This window comes from Phlebotomus argentipes, unplaced genomic scaffold, assembly GCF_947086385.1.
Source record: "Phlebotomus argentipes unplaced genomic scaffold, Phlebotomus argentipes genome assembly contig_75, whole genome shotgun sequence".
Lineage (NCBI taxonomy): Eukaryota > Metazoa > Arthropoda > Insecta > Diptera > Psychodidae > Phlebotomus > Phlebotomus argentipes.
In genome coordinates, this window is record NW_026776170.1 from 189,122 (window position 1) to 209,762 (window position 20,641).

At 37.8% G+C, this 20,641-nt stretch overlaps 2 protein-coding genes across 2 annotated transcripts in view; one reads left to right on the top strand and one right to left on the bottom strand.

Annotated features, from left to right (window-relative positions):
- The first annotated feature begins 193 nt into the window (after window positions 1–193).
- LOC132257063 (mucin-2-like) lies at window positions 194–16,949 on the top strand. The gene is made up of 7 exons (XM_059753771.1): window positions 194–245; window positions 3,589–3,636; window positions 3,855–5,327; window positions 5,735–6,111; window positions 6,250–6,711; window positions 7,948–9,309; window positions 16,437–16,949. The coding sequence occupies exons 1-7, from the start codon at window positions 194–196 to the stop codon at window positions 16,947–16,949; spliced, it is 4,287 nt and encodes a 1,428-aa protein (XP_059609754.1).
- The window catches only part of LOC132257034 (fibulin-2), a 33,863-nt gene continuing 28,485 nt past the window's right edge, over window positions 15,264–20,641 (bottom strand). The window contains exon 6 of the mRNA XM_059753720.1: window positions 15,264–15,333. The gene's annotated coding sequence lies outside the window, so the exon portion shown is untranslated. The remainder of the gene's footprint in view (window positions 15,334–20,641) is intronic.

Below are 20,641 nucleotides of genomic sequence, written 5' to 3' on the forward strand. Positions count from 1 at the left end.
TATAAGCATCTCGCCCCTCTTTTGTTCCAAATTCCTCTCGCTGGCGCAACGGTACTATTGGAGGGGGTCCGGACCTAGTGACACCGTTGGTGGCCAGTTCCACTGCAACAGTCGTACCACTCACACGCACGCTGGTACCTATCGCGCGTCCGTGCTTAGTGTTATCAATCGTGTGTAATTTTGGATTTATATCATGCCCCGGACGCACGTCGTCCTTCTGTTGGCGTTTTGGTATGCTTTGGCAGGTAAGTGCAATATCTTTAAACCCAAAATGAAAATATTGCATCCATGAAGGTATAATAATGACTGGAAGAGAGATCGAGCAAGAGATTTCAAACAATAGTGAAAACGCACATGGATTTTAAATTCGGGTCAGCACTTCTTTTCAGCATGTTTGAGAAATCAGACAGTTAAGATGTTGCCAATTTTAGGCTATCGTCACCTGTCGCGGTGAAAATCGGCAACTGGAGTAGTGAAACGATATATCCGCATTCTCACATCAATCCGGTTTGCACAGTGATTTTGTGCAGCCAAATCCCGTTACATGCTTGAAAGTGAAAACAAGAGACTACAGACATTGGCTTTATATCGGTGCAATTCAATAAAATAGTACAATTGTCATTTGCAAAGCTGGCGTAATAGGGATAAAAATTATGACACAAATGAATTAGCTTTATACGTGACCCATTATGAAACCTCTTCTTCAGCCTTATTTCCGTCATTCCTAATAAGATAGTACTTGATAAAACGATCCAATCGCTTCTCATGCGAGCAGACCTTGATTCCATTTTCTCTGAATTTTCATTCCACAATGATAACCGTTATACTACAAAACTGGATTTTGAACTTAGCCCAGCAATCAGGATATTTACCACATAAAAATCTCATAATAGCAAAACATTTTAATTTAAACAACGTAAGAAACGAACGAACCATAGAAAAGTAGTACATTACCATGTAAAAAGCTTTAAATGTGATAATCGATTTTAAAATTTAATACTAATATTGTTTTTTGGTTTTTCAAATATCCAGTCCTGTTCGGATTTATAGACTTAAAAAAAAATTTTTTTGTGTTTGAATATTTATGTGGCATTAATAATTTAGCATTTTTGAGACTTCATGTTGGAGAATTTTTATATTGGATAAAGATTTTGTTAAGAAATCTGGTGCTTTCAACGTTTTATGTTTGTATTGTAACGTTTGAACCTCTTTCTGTATAGAATTTTACCTGCAGACGAAAGCATGAGATGATGAAAACCAAGGGAGTCAATTTTTAGGCACCGTGTTCCGTCCATTAGTATATCCGTCCGCCACTACATACGGGCTTGAAGAAACTAAATATCGACATGCAGTTTTCACTAAAGATTAAAAGTATTCTGTAACTCAGAAGATGGTGTTGACAAATCCAACCCACCATCCCTCCTTCCGTCATTTTGAGAAAAGAAAAAAATGCATTTTCCCTACTTTCTCAGACCCTATCGCATGGATCGGCCCAATAATTGAGTATATTTTAGCAAGTATATAGCAATGCCTAAGAATGGCCTTAAATTCAGGTATCGATGACGAAACAAAAAAATTTATAAAAAATGAAAAAGTCTATAAAGAAGCAGAAATAGAAAACTTAGAAGAATTTAGCACAGATATAGCAAAACGCACATACAGCAAATTTGAAAACATCAATAACAGAATTATAAACAATATCATAGAGAAAAGTAGATTCAATACAAAAATTAAAAGATATCAATCTCCAATCATACTAGATTAAAAATTAAAAACATGCTCATAGCCCATCTCCTCCCACTCCACCAAACAAACAATAACTTAAAATAGAAAGTACATAATGAATTACAAAAAAAAAACAAAAAAAACAACAGTAGAATAGCAGTAGGCTATAGCCCTGGAAGGATTCATAGTAAATAAGCAACAGGGACAAATATGTACATAGTATAAGCTAAAAATAAATTTACTTTTAAATCTAAAAAAAAAATTATAGCAAGTGTCAAGGCCTTTTTAATACATTCAAATTTAAAACCTAAGTCCTTCTCGACCCCTTGATTTAAGGGTCTAAAACTACCAGGTTCTTATTATTATTTATTCCAAATGAGTTCATAAAAATTTAATATGCTAAGTGAATAAGGAAATGCAAATGCTAAAAAAATCTGGATAAAACAGTGTAAACAAGTTTTAAGAGATTCCACATTGTGTAAGAAAAGCAAAGGTTTAAAATTTGCCATAATTATTTAAATACATGTTAATAATTAGAAAATCCGTGATAAAAAGAATTTCAGCCTATGAACTTTCCTCCAGTCTAGTAGCATAGTTGGGAGCGCGCTGAAGTACCCCTGTTCGAGACCGGGCAAGACAAATGGTTGAAAAACTTTTTTCAGCTACTGTCTTGTCCAGGATGAGAGAAGAGGTTGAGGGTGAGGTTTCTTAAAAAAAGAATTTACTGCAATTTTTCAGAATGTTTCAGATATTACGGAATATTACAGAAGAGAAATTCGTATTTTATGTACATAAATGAATGGTTGATTTATGAAAATATGAAAGGAAGATTCTCGAAGCATTCCCAATTATGATGGCAGTGCTTTTCACTATTCTCAAAGCTGTAGAATTATATTAGTTTTGGTCAATTCTGTATTATCCATTACAATTGGAGAACTTGCTGCCTAGTTCTAGGAGCTGTCTAACTAGAATCTTTAAAAAGTTCCAAGCTGAAACCGCGAACAGCGCTTCAATTCCCACTGGGAACTTTGCTGTTCTGCTACCCTCTTCCCGTGTGCTGTGTGAGCCTAAAATTAAACTAAAACTAGTTTTCACATATATACTTTAAGGCTTTGAATCAAACTGTTACTAGTGTAAGTGGCATACACGACCAATGAACCGAGTTTTCTGCCGTTTTCTCGGGAAGGTCGGCTTTAAAGTCGTCAGCAGACGCACACACAAAGAGGCGAATAAACATTATTATTATTATATTATTATTAAATAGTCCGATATTTATGGCTGCGTCCCGCGAGTCAACATCAATATATTCAATGTCGAATAAAAACCAGTTTTTACAGAATTATTCATTCTTTAACCATATTTCTAACCACAATATAATTAAATAAGATTACAACACTGAAACTGTAAAGTTATGTTTTGGCGCGAAGTATCTTATAGATTTAACAAAAATTCTACTGGATTTCACTTGGGGTTTCTTTAATTTCAATCAGCAAGTCAAAACAAACCAAGCATATAAAAAAATCGGGATAAGAAACACGAGGTACTAATTTAGTCTTACCCCTTTCTGCCTTGCTCTCCCCTGAATTCTTCTCATCATGTATCTACTACCTATTCTTCTATTTTATACTTGTATTTTAATAGTTCTGTCGAATTTCACAATTTTCCCTCTTTTCAACAATGTACAATTACTTTAATCTTTCTAACATTGCTTTAGAGAGAATGTTGATAGGTGTTGTTCTTTATTCATTTGGAATATTAAACTTAAATTTGTTTGAAGTTTAACATTTCTCCGTTTTAGTGGGAATGTACCCAATTGTCTGAATAAATTTGAGTTTTACACTTTCTATTTTTATTTTCTTTTAGATGACCAAACAATTCAGGAAGCTGTTAACAAAGTGGCGCTAGATCAAGGTAAGTAGTGGTGATTTTAGAACAATTTAAGTGTACCTGCATGAATAGCGATGTTTAAGTGTGATGCGTGTGAGCTGACATAGTGCGCATGCAATTTTGTATTATTCTCATGTCAATGCTTTATTATAATATCAGCTCGCACGTCGCACGACCATCGCATGCAGTTGTTATCTATCTCTTATTCCTGTTCCCAAACCCATCCGCATGCCCATATCCAGATATCGCCACAGTTCTTCTGGGACCGAGTGACGGTGTCCACGGACGCTTCCTGAGTGTACGTCCTACTGTAGGTGTTGTCACATCTACAGCACGAACGTTTATACAGGAGGGTGCAACTACGGAATTCGCTAGTCACATAGTGGCTACGCGATTAGCTGATGGTCGGATAGCTCATTTATTGGCTCGAACTTCACGTGTATTTTATGATGATCACGAGCGTTCTCCCAAACCTGATCCGCGTCTCAACGATGTAACAGCGTGGCCTCATGAGGGTACATTCATCGGCAATACTGACTATGTAGTTCCATTGGCAGTAAAAAATGAATCCACGACAATGACAGAAGTTAGAGTTACAAAATTGAATTCTACTAAACCCACGATGTTAAAAACTTCTGTGAAGTATGGAGAGGTGGGAAATGTAGCCACCTTCACTGTTATTTCTGACAATGAAGCGATTGGATCGGAGCGAGAAGTCAGGCGACTTCCCAATTTTCAACTTGAAACACATGTGCCGTTTTCACATATAACTTACTATGGGTTTGCAGACTTCACAACTACCGTAGGTGATACAGTCATTGTATTCTCACCAAGTACTGCTACTGCCTATATGGCTCATGTCACATCAATTAAAGGCGATGCAACACTTATTGATTTAACTAGCCCCATAACTACTGAAGAAGTAACTGAAGAAGTAACTGAAGAAGTGACAACTGAAGAGGTGCCAACGAATATAAAGATAAACGATGTAGTTGAGTCTTCATCTTTGGAAATAATAACACTAAGCACCCCTACCAAAAATGAGATCTCTAGCATATTTGAATCACTTCAGCATGGAACATCTGAGCAGGAAACTCTGGTAAAGAATGGAGTAACCACTATATTTTTCGAGGAAGAGGCCCTTGATCCAAGCGAAGTAGATACAGTAACCACGCAATTGATCGATTGTATTGGTGACACTTTTACACATATCACTATGTTTGCCACCATGGATACTATATCTCGAGAGACTGACACAGTGACGCAATGTACACAAACAACTAAAGCGTTATTAACGACAACGGACGAAACGACAACGGAACTTCAGCAGACCGTTACTGAAGAAATTTCCACGAGTGAAATTACTATAGAAGCTGAAGATCAAACAGAAACTACAGATATACCAACTGAAGCGCCAGCGGATATTGAAGTCATCTATAAAACATTGTACACAACGTATACTTATCTTACCACGTTTTTTCATGCGTCCACATCGTCTGTGGCTACCAGAAAAGAAGTGGTGACTAATGTTGTTACCACAACAGTAATGCCTTCTGTGATAACACAATTTTCTGACATAGTTGAGCTTATAGAGCCAGATAGGGAAGCAGTGGCATACAGCGTCACACCAGAGTTGGCGCGTTCTATTTCACCCAAAAATGGAGTTCGCACTGTTTATACAACCTACACCTATTTTACTACTATCTTCGTTGATGGTGAGATACTTACACTAACGCCAAGGGATGATTAGATTCTATAGTTAACATTCTTAATTGAGGATTCTGTAGTCAATTATTTAATACTTAGGAGAATCAGTACATAGAAAGTGTTGCAAATGTTTTCTTCACACTAGATTTCTTAATTTTACTGATTCTTACTCGATTTTACGACTTGTTAATTTATGATTGAATGCAAACAGGTTTTTTTTCTCATATAAACGGGAATGGAAGCAAAAAATTAGACTTTTTGTACATCATATATCACACATTTAACTTGAAAAACTTAATGAGAGACGGAAAAAATTATATTGAAATATCGTATGATTATTATTTTTCTCATGATCCCTTGCCGTTAGTATTGGCTGAAATATAAAACACGTGAACATCCAACATATTCATCATAGGTGAAACTGATATCTCCAGTCGCACGGAAGTATATACCAACTACATAACAGGTAGTGCGTCCCGGGTTTTTGACAACTACATTACTATGACACGATTAACAGATAATGTAACATTATCAGTTACTGACGTACGCAGCTCAAGTAGTAATGGTGACAGCGAAGTCCTGGGAAACCAGTTAGATGACCAGGTGAGCAGCGAGAGTAACAACGAAGATGTGATACCTTCGGCTACTCTGTTACTTCAGACATCTTTCACCACCTTCACATACTTCACAACAATGTATATGGGCTCAATGTCATCTGTCGTATCGCGTCTCGAAACTGTTACAAACGTTGTAACAGAAACAGTTGACTTGGACAATGCCAGAACACGAGAGGTGGGTAAATGTATAGGAAAAAGAGGAAGAAGGGCATTTCGAAATAAACACTGTTTCTTGCAATGCTCTCGTCCTCCTCTTTTTGTGTTTTCACACAATGCTTGGCAGAAAAAAAAAACTTTTGATTTATAAACATAGGTTACTTCGGATTTGATGCTTCCTATTACTTACTTTACGACTTTTACCTATTGGACAACACTTTTTCGAGATGGTACAACAACCACCACTTCGCGGGAGGAAACTGTATCAAATGTAATAGAAGAAAGCACTCAAGTGACTAGTGTTAATCCGGAAGCTATTGCAACTACGCCATCAACTTTCTTCACTACTTATACTTATTTCACTACGTCATATATAGGAGATGACACAGTACTTCAAAGTCGGTTCGAAACAGTAACCAATGTAGAAGTACCTTCTGCACGTGCAATCAATATAGCCACGTTGAATATAGATAGTACAAACACCTCAATGGAACTACAATCAAACTCAAAAAATATTCTGTCACGGAACTATGGTCGGATTGTTGAAGCTGACGGTGTAACAACTATTCTTTTCACCACTGAAGCACTTGGAACACTTATAAATGACCTCTACGCTCAGGTATGAAAATTCAAAGATTTTCGGGTCATGATAACTGCGTTAGTAGACAAGGACAATTTTCTCTTGAAAGATAAAAATACAAACACAGGGGTTTATGCAACAAAAACTTTGCCGGCTGTACTCAAGATTGTGGTGTCGAGAATGAAATATGATATTATACTTCGCTTGAACACATGATTATGTCACAGAACATAATTAATAAAAAGGAATGATCTCTCAAATATCTTCAATCACCAGGAATAGATGTGGTTATTCCCGCGTTTGTTAAGAAAGTTAGAGCACTTACAAATATATGGGTAATCCACGAGAGTGTTTGCGAATGCGCCATTTTGTACAACTGTTAGCTGGGTCAGCACTAAAACGCGAATTACCCTTCGATGTATCCGAAGATCAACCATATTTTAAAGGGTTATTCGGAGGTTACAGGTTGTAACGCGCTCGTGCGAAATTTGCCTTCTACTTTCACGTTGAAATGTCGACGACAAGTAATTCTTCATTGTGTAAATATGTGAATCAACCTCAAATTATGGCTAGTCGATATTTTATTGTGTACATTATGAAGCATTATTTTTTTTTCCTAAAAATAATCTACTTCGAGAGGCAATGGTTTAATTTGTAGTTACAAACACGATTTGGTTCACTAAAATAGGTTTAATTGCCTTAAATCCCCCACCGAATTGGCACATGTGAATGAAATAGCAGAAATAAATTTTCATTGTGCACAATAATGCGGATTCAAACATGTTCATTTTTTGCTTTAACGATGAGTTAAACATTGTCTTTCAGTAATATTTGAATGGGAAGAAACCTTAGAGATATTTTAAAAGCGTAAATTATTAGAATGTTTTGCATTAAAACACTGAACCTCATTTTCGAACCCAATATCGACAGTTGTTTTGAGGGTTTCTTTGCTCACTACCATGGTGTAAGGAGTATAAGGTGGTCTCATACTCAAAACGAAAGGACCAGAAAATGCATCAGCCTGTCTCACGCGTGACATAATAAGCAGAAACGAAACTTGCATTATGTATAGAAAAACAGACTTTTTCGGATAAGCACACGCTAAGCGTGTGCTTATTCATATTTTTTTTATCCCTCTTACATTTCTGAATCTTGTATTTAAGTATTGCTTGTGGGCATTTTATATATTTTTGTTTGAATCTTTAAATCGAATGATACAGTACTTATATTATTTTATAGTTCCACAAGGTTTTTAATATTACATTTGACTTGAAGGTGATCGAGAGCACATCGACTGTAGTTCTTAACAACGAACATGCAACTTCGGAACCTACGGAAAGTCTCTCTACGGGGCTAGTTCGTCTTATTGATGGCACGATTGTAATGAACCACACAACTACGTTATATCAATCTCGTGTAATTGGTACAATGATCGACGGACGGTATGCTCAAATAATCGAGAGTACATCTCGATACCTCATTGACCGTACGCTGGCACCTTTGACGACGGCTCTGCCTACTATAGAGCCTACAGAAAGTTTAACCGAATCATCTGAGGACAGTCAATTGTTAATATCACGGAAACGTACCTTTACACCTGTAATTCGACCTTTTTCAAGTCGTGCTCGACCTACCTTCAATCCAAAACGCAAAGGCGCTAGCGCTCTTACTGTTACACGCACTGACCTTACACCCACAATCAAAGCCACTCCAGCATTGGAATCATCAAAAGGAGCACGATTTACAACTCGTAAAATGATCGTCTCACCATCTGCGAGTTCTAGTCGACGCTTTACGAGACCTCGTATTTTATCGCCCAGCAGTACCCGTCGGACGATAGCACCAGTGTCTTCTACCATTGAAGAGTCAATTGGAAATAATATGAAATTGCGAAGGCCAACTCTACCAATTCGCAGAACTTCAATTTTGGCACTGACGACAACACCACGACCACGACGTGTCAACTTTGGAAACAGGACGCGAATATCTTCTCTCTTTCCACCTCGAACGCGCCCTACTGAAATCGGACAAGAAGTAGACGAGGACCGTTTATCTCCGACAAGAAGAAAACGTCAAGCAGTAGAGTATGGTTCCAGGGCTCGTTTTGTGGGAAGACGAACCACTACAACAACAACAACACCAACGTCCGTCTATAGAAGACGAACATCAACTAGGGGAAGGTCAAATTACCGTGGAGTCACTCAACGCCAAAGAGTTACATCTAGAAGGCCACCCACTCGCACAAGAGGACGGACTGAAATCTCCGACAATTTAGTCACAACTATAGATGATACACTCACAGTAACTCACTTATTGCCGGTAGAAACGAGCTTATCAGGTCGCCATTTCGTGACACAGAGTAAAAGTGTGGAAATAGTACCACCTTCAGGATACAGTGTAGTTGGGGGCACAACTCTGCTCGGACAAATGACAAACATAGTAAATGGTGGTACTGAGATAACTCAACTCTGGTTGCGTGAGAGTCCTACAACTACAATTGTGTTCACTCCGACAACAATAAGAGGCCGTCGAACATCGTTCTCACATGTTGTACCAACTACAGCATACACAGTGGAACGGCAAGTGTCGACTATGATAGACAATGGTGCTCCGCTAGCCAACATATTGTTATCACAGGTATTGAAGCTTACTATTACGTCATAAGGTATTTAATCTCCTCATAACTCAGTAATGTTCAAATAATTTTTTTTTAATGTCTAATTTCTGAATCTGAATTAAATTATTAATGAAGGAATCTGAAGACTACGGGCGCAATGAAAGAAAAATATTGGGCGGGACAAGTAAATATTCAATCCATAAAATACCTTGAATTATCAAAAAATTGGGACCAAAACACGCTGGACAGAGTCAATTCTTAAAGTCCAGAGACGAATCTCTTTTTCACTCTATCACACCGCTGAGTAAATTAATAAGTTTAATACGAAACTCAGAGTTTTCATTATGAAGCTTCCTATGCAATGTTAGATAAATGTATAGCGAAGGTTATCAGGTCTGTTAACACGATTGTACAGGGCAAAAATTAGCTGAAAATTCATTTTGAGAAAAAGGTCCCGTAATAAATCCCAGAACCCGTGTAAACAATATAAAAAGCCAAGTTTGTTCATCGTGTAAGAAGAGAAAAAAAATTGTTATTTAACTTTTTCATAGTTACTTTGCACACTTGTTTATGGTGAAAACACAGCATTTCTCTTTCAGATTATCAGAGGCAATATTCTGTTATCTCTCTACTAGCCATGCGTTCAATGTACATTTTCTTACTCCTTTTTATCAAGGCGTAAAGTATATAAGATGGTCTCATTTGCAATACACTGGAAAAATTACGTCATAAGTAACAAACGAGTTTTGGAAAAATTTAGTCGCTGTTCATTCAATATATTTTCATTCTGTATTCTCTCATTGACTGAATGCACTAAGTAGATCGTACTTCACAACAGCTGATGTATTGAGCTATGGCCGTTCGCCCCACGTAATTGGACCGGTACCGTCTAAACGGTGACATTTGGTTTTCACCAAAGGTCAAAGTTGTACTACCGCTCGTTTGGAAATATGAAATTCAACTTTCCACTCTTCAGTCAGCAATTTTGAACACCCAGAGAGCGCATTTCACTAATTTCCTCAGCTTGTTGTGATATATGTGAGATTCCCGACTGTATGAGGCAAGGGCAGAATATGAAACAAACGATATGCGGGTTTCTTGCAAATCGGAACTTGGATAAGTGCAATGATCTTTTGAATGGAACCAGTGATTATTATTTGGGCTGTAGAGTATAGTTCGGGCATAGTTAAGAGCGGACGGGAAGACGAGTCGGGTAACTTGTAGTGTAATTGTTGTATTTCATTAGAAAAATCGTGTGGGGGAAGTAAAAGAGGATGGCATCTCTCTTTCATTGCCGAATAAATTATCACGAGTAAGGTCTAGGTCATGTTGAAGGTTTTCTGCATCGTCGTACACGAGATCTTCAAGATCTCGCACCATTTCTCCGTAGTGAATGAGGTCTTGTTGCGTCTTGTATTCTTTTATGAAGGTTATTAACTCATTTATTTTCCCTTGATTTTGGCTGACTTTCGATATAGTAGAGTTTATCAAAGATGTGTGCGTGTTTAATAAGAATTTTACAGACTGATTTTCGTTATGAATGGTGTTAATTTTATGTTCTATTTCGTGTGAATCCTCTTGAGTTGCGGTGCCGAATAAAAATTTGGAAGTGTCTCCTACAATGTCAAATCAGCCTCTCTTCTGTCTCCTCGCTTTTATATTCGAGCTTCCATCAGGGAGAAGAAGGTCTTCAACAATTTTCAGCGTTCTTCGGGTCGATCTAATTTATGATTTAAGTTTTCCTAGTGACTCATGACAGTGGTGAAATTGTTCATGTAATCTGGATTTAATATGAGAAGCGCACATTTCTTTATATTCTTATTAAATTATCTTCAAGAATTTTTGTACTATATCTAAAGTCCGGGAGATTCAGTTTAGCCGCAATGGTCCAGAACAAATAGGCCCGATTTTCTCTACATAGGTATTCTCCAACTCGAATGGATGAATGGTGTATTGGAAAGCACAATATATACCGGGTACCATGCAAGCGATTAATAACAAGAGAAGTCCTATAAAATTAGAGAATCGACTTTAGTCTTTGTATAATGTCAAAAGATTATTATGGTAGGTTTTCTCTCTGTTATTGATTTTTATCATGGTAGTCTCAGGTGATATTATTTTGGTCACTTCGTAGGGCCCCTTGCGCCTATCCAATAACTTCGAATTTTCCCCGGGTTTGGGAAGCGATTTGTTTATTAGATGAACCCGGTCTCCTACACTGAATTTGATTGAATTAGTGTTTTCGTTGTAATATGTTTTGCTTTTATGTTTATGATCCTTAATGTGTTGGGCGGCAATCTTTTGAGATTGCACTAATTTCCGTCTCAGTTCCGTAACAAAATCGTCAAAAGTAGTCACTGGCTCATCTGGTACGTGTGTTAGAGCCGCTATATCAAATTTTTCCACAAATATCAATTCATGGGGAGAGAAACCATGAGCTTGATGTACTGCCGAATTGTAAGCTGCTACAGCTTTAGGAATCCACAGATCCCAGTCGTTTCGACCATTTTGCGTGTATATCCTAAGATATTCTCCCAAGGTTCTGTGGGAACGTTCGACGCCTCCTGAAGTCTGAGGGTGGAAAGGGGATGCCTTGGTTTTCGTGATTTTTAACAGCCTACAAACTTGTTTGAATACGGCTGAAATGAAGCATCCACCTTGGTCACTGCAAATCTGTATTGGAGCTCCGAACATACATATAAAACGATCCACGAAAGTTTCGGCAACCGTGTCAGTGGTCTGGTCTTTGATGGGTGCGGCGACGAGGTAGTCAATTCGTCGTATAGTGTTAGGATGTATTTGTTCCCATTTTTAGTCACCGCTAAGGGTCCCACTACGTCAAGGGTGATACGATAAAAGGGATACGGAGGTGTAGGCGTTATCCTCATTGGCATGCGGATATTTCTTGCGATCTTATTTCGAGAAAAATCCACGAAGGAAAGTGATAATTGCAGGGAATTCAAAAGAAGTCGTTTCTCTCTAATAAAAATAATCGCGTCCCATTGGTACAAAAGATCACGTCCAATGATACCATTAAATGGAAAATGGTTGTTGGGTAACACATGGAATTTGGCTTCTTCATTCATTTCTTCTGGAGATGTAAATCCTAACTTAAGGGAAATAGTGCCTAATGTCATAAGTTGTCCGTGTGTAATTCCACCAACTGTGTGTCTCTCAGACACTCTTACGGTTGTGTCTGGATGAAGTGCATTCACTTTTAGGAATGACAATAATGATCCATTGTCAATTAGAAGCGACAATTTTACGTTAGGGTTCGCAGATGCGCACATGTGTATGACATGGGGATTTGGCGGGCGGGAAATGAAATATCTCGGAACACCAACAATTAAATCTCGGTCATCAGACGATCTTGCATATGATCTGCTGACCGATTCTCGTTTCTCGCCATGTCTGCCTCCAAATGTTCATCTTCTATTGGGAACATGGTGAAATTGAAGTTTCCACCTCTCGGAATGAAAACGGTTGCTTCGTTCCGGGAATTGTTGAGATTTTGGCGAGACTGATTAGGATATTGTCGCGAATTGAGACGTCCCTGGGAAGTATTTTGGGGTGCACTGAGGGTTTGATTGTTCTGATTAGGGGCAAATGAATTCTGCGAGCGATCGGGATTCCATTGAACGGATTGCCCCGAGGATGAGTCATTTCCAGATCTATTCTGGAAATTCTGGTGGTTCCGGAATTGATTGAAATGATTTGATCTTTGCGCTCTATTGGATCGTCCTTGATCAGAATTGGAAACTGATGTATTGCCACTCATATTCTCCTTAGATTCCAGAGTTGAAGACGATTTCAATTGAGACTCGGCAGAGACCACAGCTGACTGTAGATTATTGAATTCTCGTGTGAGGAGCAAGAATCGAGTGTCATTGTTCCGAATGGAATTTGCAAAACTATTAATTGCCATTCGTGTATTTGAATCCCTCAACCCTTGTGGTAACGCCCCATCAAGCTGAGCGGAATACGCACAATTCAAAGTGTATAGTGCGTCTTGAATCCTCTTGCCAAAAGACTGTATTGACTCTTTATTCAACATAGACATTTTCTGCAGAGCAGTGATTGCGTCTGGCAACGAGACTTCTGGGGAAACTGCGGCAAGGAGAGCACTTCGAAATCCCTGATATGTTTGAAATTCCTTTCCCCGAATATTAGCATAAATTTCGGGGCTGAGCTTAATAGTTAACAGCCTGATAAATTCAGCGTCTCTACTCGGATTCTTATTCGCAATAAAATCTTCGTACAACCCATCGCAAATTGATAAAAATTGGGAAACAATATGTAGCTCACCGCTACACTTAGGGAAATCTCTGTAGATGTCCGAGAATGACACCACGAACTGAATGCTCTCGTTGTGGAGTGACATCCTTGAAGTGTCCAGAGGTTTGGGTGGTGGCGATAGTTCTTGCTGCCGCGAAGGATGAGGTTGTCCTGGTGGTGCCGGTGGCGGATCAACTGGTCGAGCAGGAGTTATACGTTGCTCAACTGCAGGATTTCGATCAGCTTCCCTTACTGACGACGGTTCTGTGGAGGTTGGGCTGCCAAGATCCTCCGGTGTCTCGTCGAAGACTTCGTCAACCAGGCTGGACGGGCTAAGCGGATCCGAAGATTGCTCCAATTCTGGGAGATCCAAAATTTGCTTGATAATTGAAGATACTCCCAATGACAATGGCGGTAGCGGTCTCGAAAAGGGGAAGGTTGGTCCTGATGATGTCCCCGAAGCTTGTGGTTGTATCGGTGCAGTTGATGGCAATAACACCGATGAGTGAGTTCCAGGTGATAGAGATCGAACTGGGGAGCGCAGAGTCTTGGTGCTCTTCTTGAATGCGTTTGCTGCAGAAACCGCTGTTGCTGTATCTTTCAGTGGTTCTGAATGGGACGTTGCTCGCTCCTTTTGCTTAGACACTTTTTTGGATGGCACGATTGGTTTCACGGTATCTATCAAATGCCAACTAGTACGAGTGTTGGACATTTACAATTCACTGATCACCGTATCACAGCAGGGTTCTTCTTAAGCGATTCACTTTTGTTACTTCACTTAAGACCGCTTTCTGACACCAATGTAGCGGAAACTACATTAAAACGCACACGATAAGTTTAAGACGTCTTTATTCTGCACTCTGTCGATAGGAACTTGAGTACAATTTGGATGTTCAATACTTTTATGACTATGCTTGCTCATAATTGGAATATAATACTGAGAGCATATATTTGGGGTTCTGCAAACGCAAGCTCATTTACAAGTAGGTGCTGTTTCTCAACAAGCTCTTATAAAATACATCTGCCTCAAATTTTAGTATGTGGCCTCAAGAGCTGGTTTGAAGATCTTGAGGTATTAAAATTGCGATAAAACGGAAATTCGTAACAACAAGTGGAAAATCTTACTGACACTTCAACGTAGTGGGATAACAGCATTAGTATATAAATTTAGTGTAGTGATGTAAATTCTTGCTCCTAAAATTGCTCTGCAAAATCCAAGAACATAATGCTGTATATTCACCATTAGAGTTGTTTCGTTATTTTACTATTTTGTTTTTCTCATATAATATTTTAGTTGGTGTTTCTTCCTCTCTCTGAGCTATTGTATTGACTCTTCACTGATTGATACTCGAGGAAGGGAAAAGAAAGATCCTGAAACGTTGTAAAGAGAGGAAAATTAGTTTTAGCTATGCAGGCTGTTTCCGTGACCATTTATAAATATTCAGCGAAATACTGACACCAATATAAAGATCAGAATATTGAGACGATTACGAATTCTGACACTTAGATTCCAAGACAAAACGTAACATTCTCAAAATCTATAAATTATTGACACCAACAAAATACAATTTGAAATTTGGTATACTGTCGTTGAGAATAGCAGCGATTCGTTGTCCTTTCGAAGATGAATTCCTGGTTGCGTAAACACTCCTCCTCACACGCGGCAGTTCTGTGGTCGATGATGGGGCGCGATCTTTCTCTCATTTCTCGTGAACATTCGCTGAGGCTGACACAATTTTAGGGTAGGTTACGCGACCGCAAACATCTTTCTGTAATGTGAGACGCGTATACATAGTCATCCAAGCACACGTCTAGTCACGCTGCATACAGGACTGCGAAATTTTCGTTATATGTGAGCGGACGACGATGCCCACGCGAAAAGTTAGCCCTTTCCCTACTTTTTTCTCTTCTGTCGCGTAGGATTGCACGGGTGAGTGGCAACATTGATATTTCTTACTATCACCACGGTACTTCTTCTTTAAAAAAATGTCTGTAATAAGACGAATATAAACACTGAAAGGTACACAAAGTTTTTTACGAACACTCTTTTGTGCGCACTGGGAGGATTCGGGCAAATAAAATGTACGGTGAAATGGCAGGATGCTGCAGTCCTGAAGGTGATAAAAGACTCCAAGTGGTCTGGAACTTTTTTTTCTATAAAAATCCTGTGTACTCCCGAAGGAGTATAAAGTAATGAGTTCCAGGTTATGTTGCCATGAGTTAAGTGCAGTTATGGAATAAGCAGGAAACATGTAATGTATTTGCAATAGGTGCATACTCTCTTATTCGTGGAAGGGCTGTCGTGACCAAAAGTCTAAAAATTGAGGCCACAAGACGCACCAAATCACAAACTTTACACGACGCGACTGGTTTAAAATTCAAGGGCACGCACATTTCACAGAAGTCCTTTTGGCTAATATTGAAAGGGAAAATATAGCGCAGGTACGCAATTCATACAAAAATGTGGCGTTGTTCACAATACCAAATGTGGAACTGGATATATTTAAACGTTTTGATTTCTGGACTTTATCTTGGTTGTAGAATTCCGCATATTGTGTTTATTTCTTTTACACTACATGGAAATTGCGAAAGTTTTTGGTTGCCATTACTTAAATCACTTCTGATGTAAATGAGTTCCCTAAGTTTTCTGGATTGATGCCCTATGATGAAAATAAGAATAATACAAATGAAATTGAAAACTACATGTAATGTGATCTATTGAACATATTGAGTCAAAATGTGCCAAGAGGAGTTTTATATATATATATATATATATATATATATATATATATATGTATGTATATATGTATATATATATATATATATATATAAAGGAAGGGTGAAAGAAAGGTACAGATTTGTGTTCTCGCAGTTGCTGCTGGGAAATCTGGGACAACTTGGCCAACTAGGCCAACTGGGGCAGTTGGGACATCTTGCTAACATGCTATCAACCAATCCACGCCCTGTTACACATTACCAAACACTCACTACGACATTTGTAACTATACTTACCACTGAAGCCTCAACAGTGCTGCCGCTGACGTTCCATGGCAAACAAGTATTGACAACAATCTTTGATCAAACATTATCAACTGTTACGGCAACTGAGTACATCACAAACACCGTCGTAGAACCCGCTAGTCAGGCACCACAGCTCAGCAATTTTTTGCTTCCATTTTTGTTGCAGCATTCGGATTTCGACCATTTACAGACAATAGAGGATGAGTCTCCTCGTGCTAGTACATCTATAATTACACTTTTTGTGAGCGGTCGAACACCGGGAGACTTTAGTACACTGCTATCGACGGTAGTAGATCGGCCCAAACGAACTGCATTGCTAACCACAATTCCGTGTACTACCACATCTACGCCTTTTTTCGTGTGAGCCCCGGCACAGCCGGGGTATTGCACACACGAGGGCTAAAGCAGCTATTGACGCTGCAAAGAACTCGTGTGTTAAAAATCAAGCAACGTGCTACAACGCCGTTGCATGCACTCATGTATGCTATAAAGACTGTGAGTGATTTTAATTTCCTCGTTCCGTTGTCCACGAATATACAACTCGTGCCAGTTGCATCCATGGTAAGTAAATGGTTTGTGTTTACTCGAAAAACAAGTCGTCGTATCAAACAGATAGATGAAATACCAATTAAATACAAATATATTCATTTATTGTGAACATATAAGTATACTTACCTCCCGTTGGAACTTTATATCCATACCATTTTTCATATACTGTCTTAATGTGAATTCGCGAAAAGGTGTTGCAAGATTACGGTTAGTGTATGTGGTGAATATATCTTTTACGAGCCCTGAAATCTTGCCGACTGACGTAAATTCAAATTTTTTGCCACGTGGAGAACTGATAAGCCAGAAAATTCACGTGAAAACCAAGTAAATAGACAATAATGATGTTTTTTGTGAATTAACACATATTTTTTGGATTCTTTGGCCATTTGTGCAGATTTAATGCATCAGATTGAGGTTATGTGCTTCCGAACATCCTTCGGGCTTTTTCAAGTAAACTAATTGGTTTCCCAACTCATTTTCAAGTACATAAAAAGCTATGTTTTTATTCCATGTATTGTTCACGCGTACATATCGTGACACGTACGCAAATGCGGCTGTGCTCAAATGTCGCAACAAAGATATCTTTTCGGACATTCTGGCCAGCAGAATCCTTCAAGAATCACATCAAAAATACGCCCAATGTCAGGGATAGTCGCGGACAAAGATGTCTTATCCTGACTGGTATTCACTATTTCGTCCTGTTGAACACATTCTTCGTGTTGAAAACATCCCTCGGTAATCGCCGAAAACTCCTGGAAGTTTCCTGAGATTAGTTTCTGAGAAACACGGAAAAATGCGCTTCACTTACATTAAAGAACATTAAAGAACTAATAAAATACCGGCCGAAAAACCACAATTCGCTATATTTGAGTAATTTAACTCTGTTTTGTAAAGTGTATTGTAAAGCAATGTAATAGTTTAAACATAATTTTTACTCTTTTTCTCATTTCGCTATTTTTCTGTATGCTTCAAGGGGGAGATATTATGGTCAGAAGTGGTGTACAGTTCAGCAGAAGTGTTTATAAGTGAAAGTGCTTGAATATTCGCAATTTTAGACGTTTCAGAGCTACTTTAAAAGGCAATAAAAGCAACATTTTGAGAATTTTTACACTTTTTTCTTTATTAATAATCTGATTGCTTTTCTAGGTTATGAAACTAAGTTAAAGCAAAATTTAATGACTCAATAACATCGGGAAACATCATTTTGGAATAACTCTTACTCCTGAGCAGAGTTGAGTATTTGCGAACAAATGTTAAACTGTGTTCATTTGCGCTAAGATTGATCATATCCTCTAAAATATTGTTCCAGGATACAAAATAAAATTAAGTGAAATAGAAATTTTTAGCTCATTGTCGATTTGTAACGAATAAATTGGGTGGCAATCGGTGGATTTTCTATTGTCGCGCAATAATTTACAACACGAATAAGTTTCTTAAATTAATTATTGAATTAATTGAATTAAAAGTTATTCACATCAAAATATCCACTGAAAACACTCTGAAGGTTTTTTCAGAAACATACAAGTAAAAATTGGAGTCCTTTTATGGCAATTATGGCTTAAAATTGAGGTTATGATGCTTTAAGCGCTTCGAAGAACTTATAGAATTTCATAAGAAAAGAGAAGAAAATAAGGAAATACATATTTTATTCACTGCTAAAGTTCTGGAAGTGTCTGTGAGTCTGCACAGAAATTGTGGAAGTGGTGTACACTGTTTAACCGTATTATCTCCCCCTTGGTATGTTTTATCTATTGAACAAAACGATTTTTACTGTTCGACTATACCTACTTCCCCGAGAAAATTTTTTTTATAATTGGTATCTTGTCCATCCAGTGTATAATTAGTAAGTTACACGATCAATTGAGTTTAACTTTCAAGTCCAATCCCAGCCACGAACAATATCGTCTCATCCACAGATCCAGCCCAACATCATGATATCCCACTCTTCCCTTGATCATTAGTACCACCACGAACGCAGAACTAACCAGCGGCCAATGTACAGATTTATCCCAAATCAAAAAACAATTATCTAATGATTAAGTCCGCATCAAATTGACAACTTCTCCTCGATGTAAATAGTGTTCCGAGCCTTCGTTGGAGTGTATATAGCCTAGAGAAAGTAAGTTTTCCTCTTTTTTGTATTGTACATATACCTACAAGAAAAAACTACTTGTTCAATATTTGGTGTAATTGTGTGTCTCTCAAAAAATTTGTAAAGTGAAATTGGATAAACACATAAATTGTAAAGGATATAAGAACAATGAAGATTTACAGGCATATGAGCTCACAAAGTCCCCCATGTCTATCATAGTTCTACTACTAATCACACATTTTTACTCCCAGATAATCTTTTGATGTCAGCCTTGGTGGCTCAAGTAGAAGATAGTTTCTCAATCGGTTAAATGAGTACTTCACAAATGAATTTCACATGAGATTATTATTCATTGCATAACTGCTGGAATCAAAGATTGTAAAGAAAAAACGTTTCGAAACAAAGAATAGAGAACTGGATTCACTTGAGAGTAGATGGGTACAATTCTAAATGTCAGAGTGAATTGATTTGGTCTTATAACATCACATACTTCTGCAGTGTGGTAATAAGCAGTAATAAGAGGTCAATAATTCTTTAGGGTTTAGCTTACGGAAAAAAACAAAAAAAGTTACATTTCCAGCATTAACGCTATAACTTTCAAAACAGCAAAAGATTATCTGCTACCGCTGAAGCCGCTAATGTAAAACATTACAAGAATATGAAAATTAAAAATAAATCTTTTCAATGTCAACTTAGTGTTAATTTTTTTGGTTTTTCGATATTCCAGACAAAAATATTTCCAAAAGCAGGTCAGACTGTTCCATCAAAGTCATAGAACCAGAGGTATGACGGTTGAAATTTTATCATATCGACGGGTACCCCAAAAACTATCAAAAATCAATTTTTCATAGTTTTCAGCGCAGCATTGAAAAATTCTTTGAACACGGAATTTTAAAGAAAAATCCTATTTCTTCAATTTTTGCTGATATACCCCATGAATTATTTTTACACATGTTAGAAGACATTAAGATATATCCAAAAATACATAAGACGTCAACGGTCAAGAAACGACTCTTGATAGTCTTCGATTCACCCGTCGATATGTATATTTGGACAGAATTTTTTTCAAGGACATTTACGGTTCTGCTACATTTTGAAATCATCACATATCAAAGTGATACCAGAAAAAATTACGGTGAATCCCAGCTTCCTTAAAAGCACTCAAGTCATATGCATGGCATAATACAAGTTAGTTTATCTTTACGTCGACACAGTAAAGAGAACCCTTAGAACCTGAGTAGGAATAATTGTCTTAGTTGAAAAATTCGAATTTTGTCTCACGCACAGAAAAAAATTACAGTTAAAGCATTCTAATCAAAGGCAGATACATTCGCAAGAGTCTAGTTAGTGTTGATATCATCAAACTCTATTGAATATGCGATATTTTACCATTAGCGAAAACCATATAGCGATTT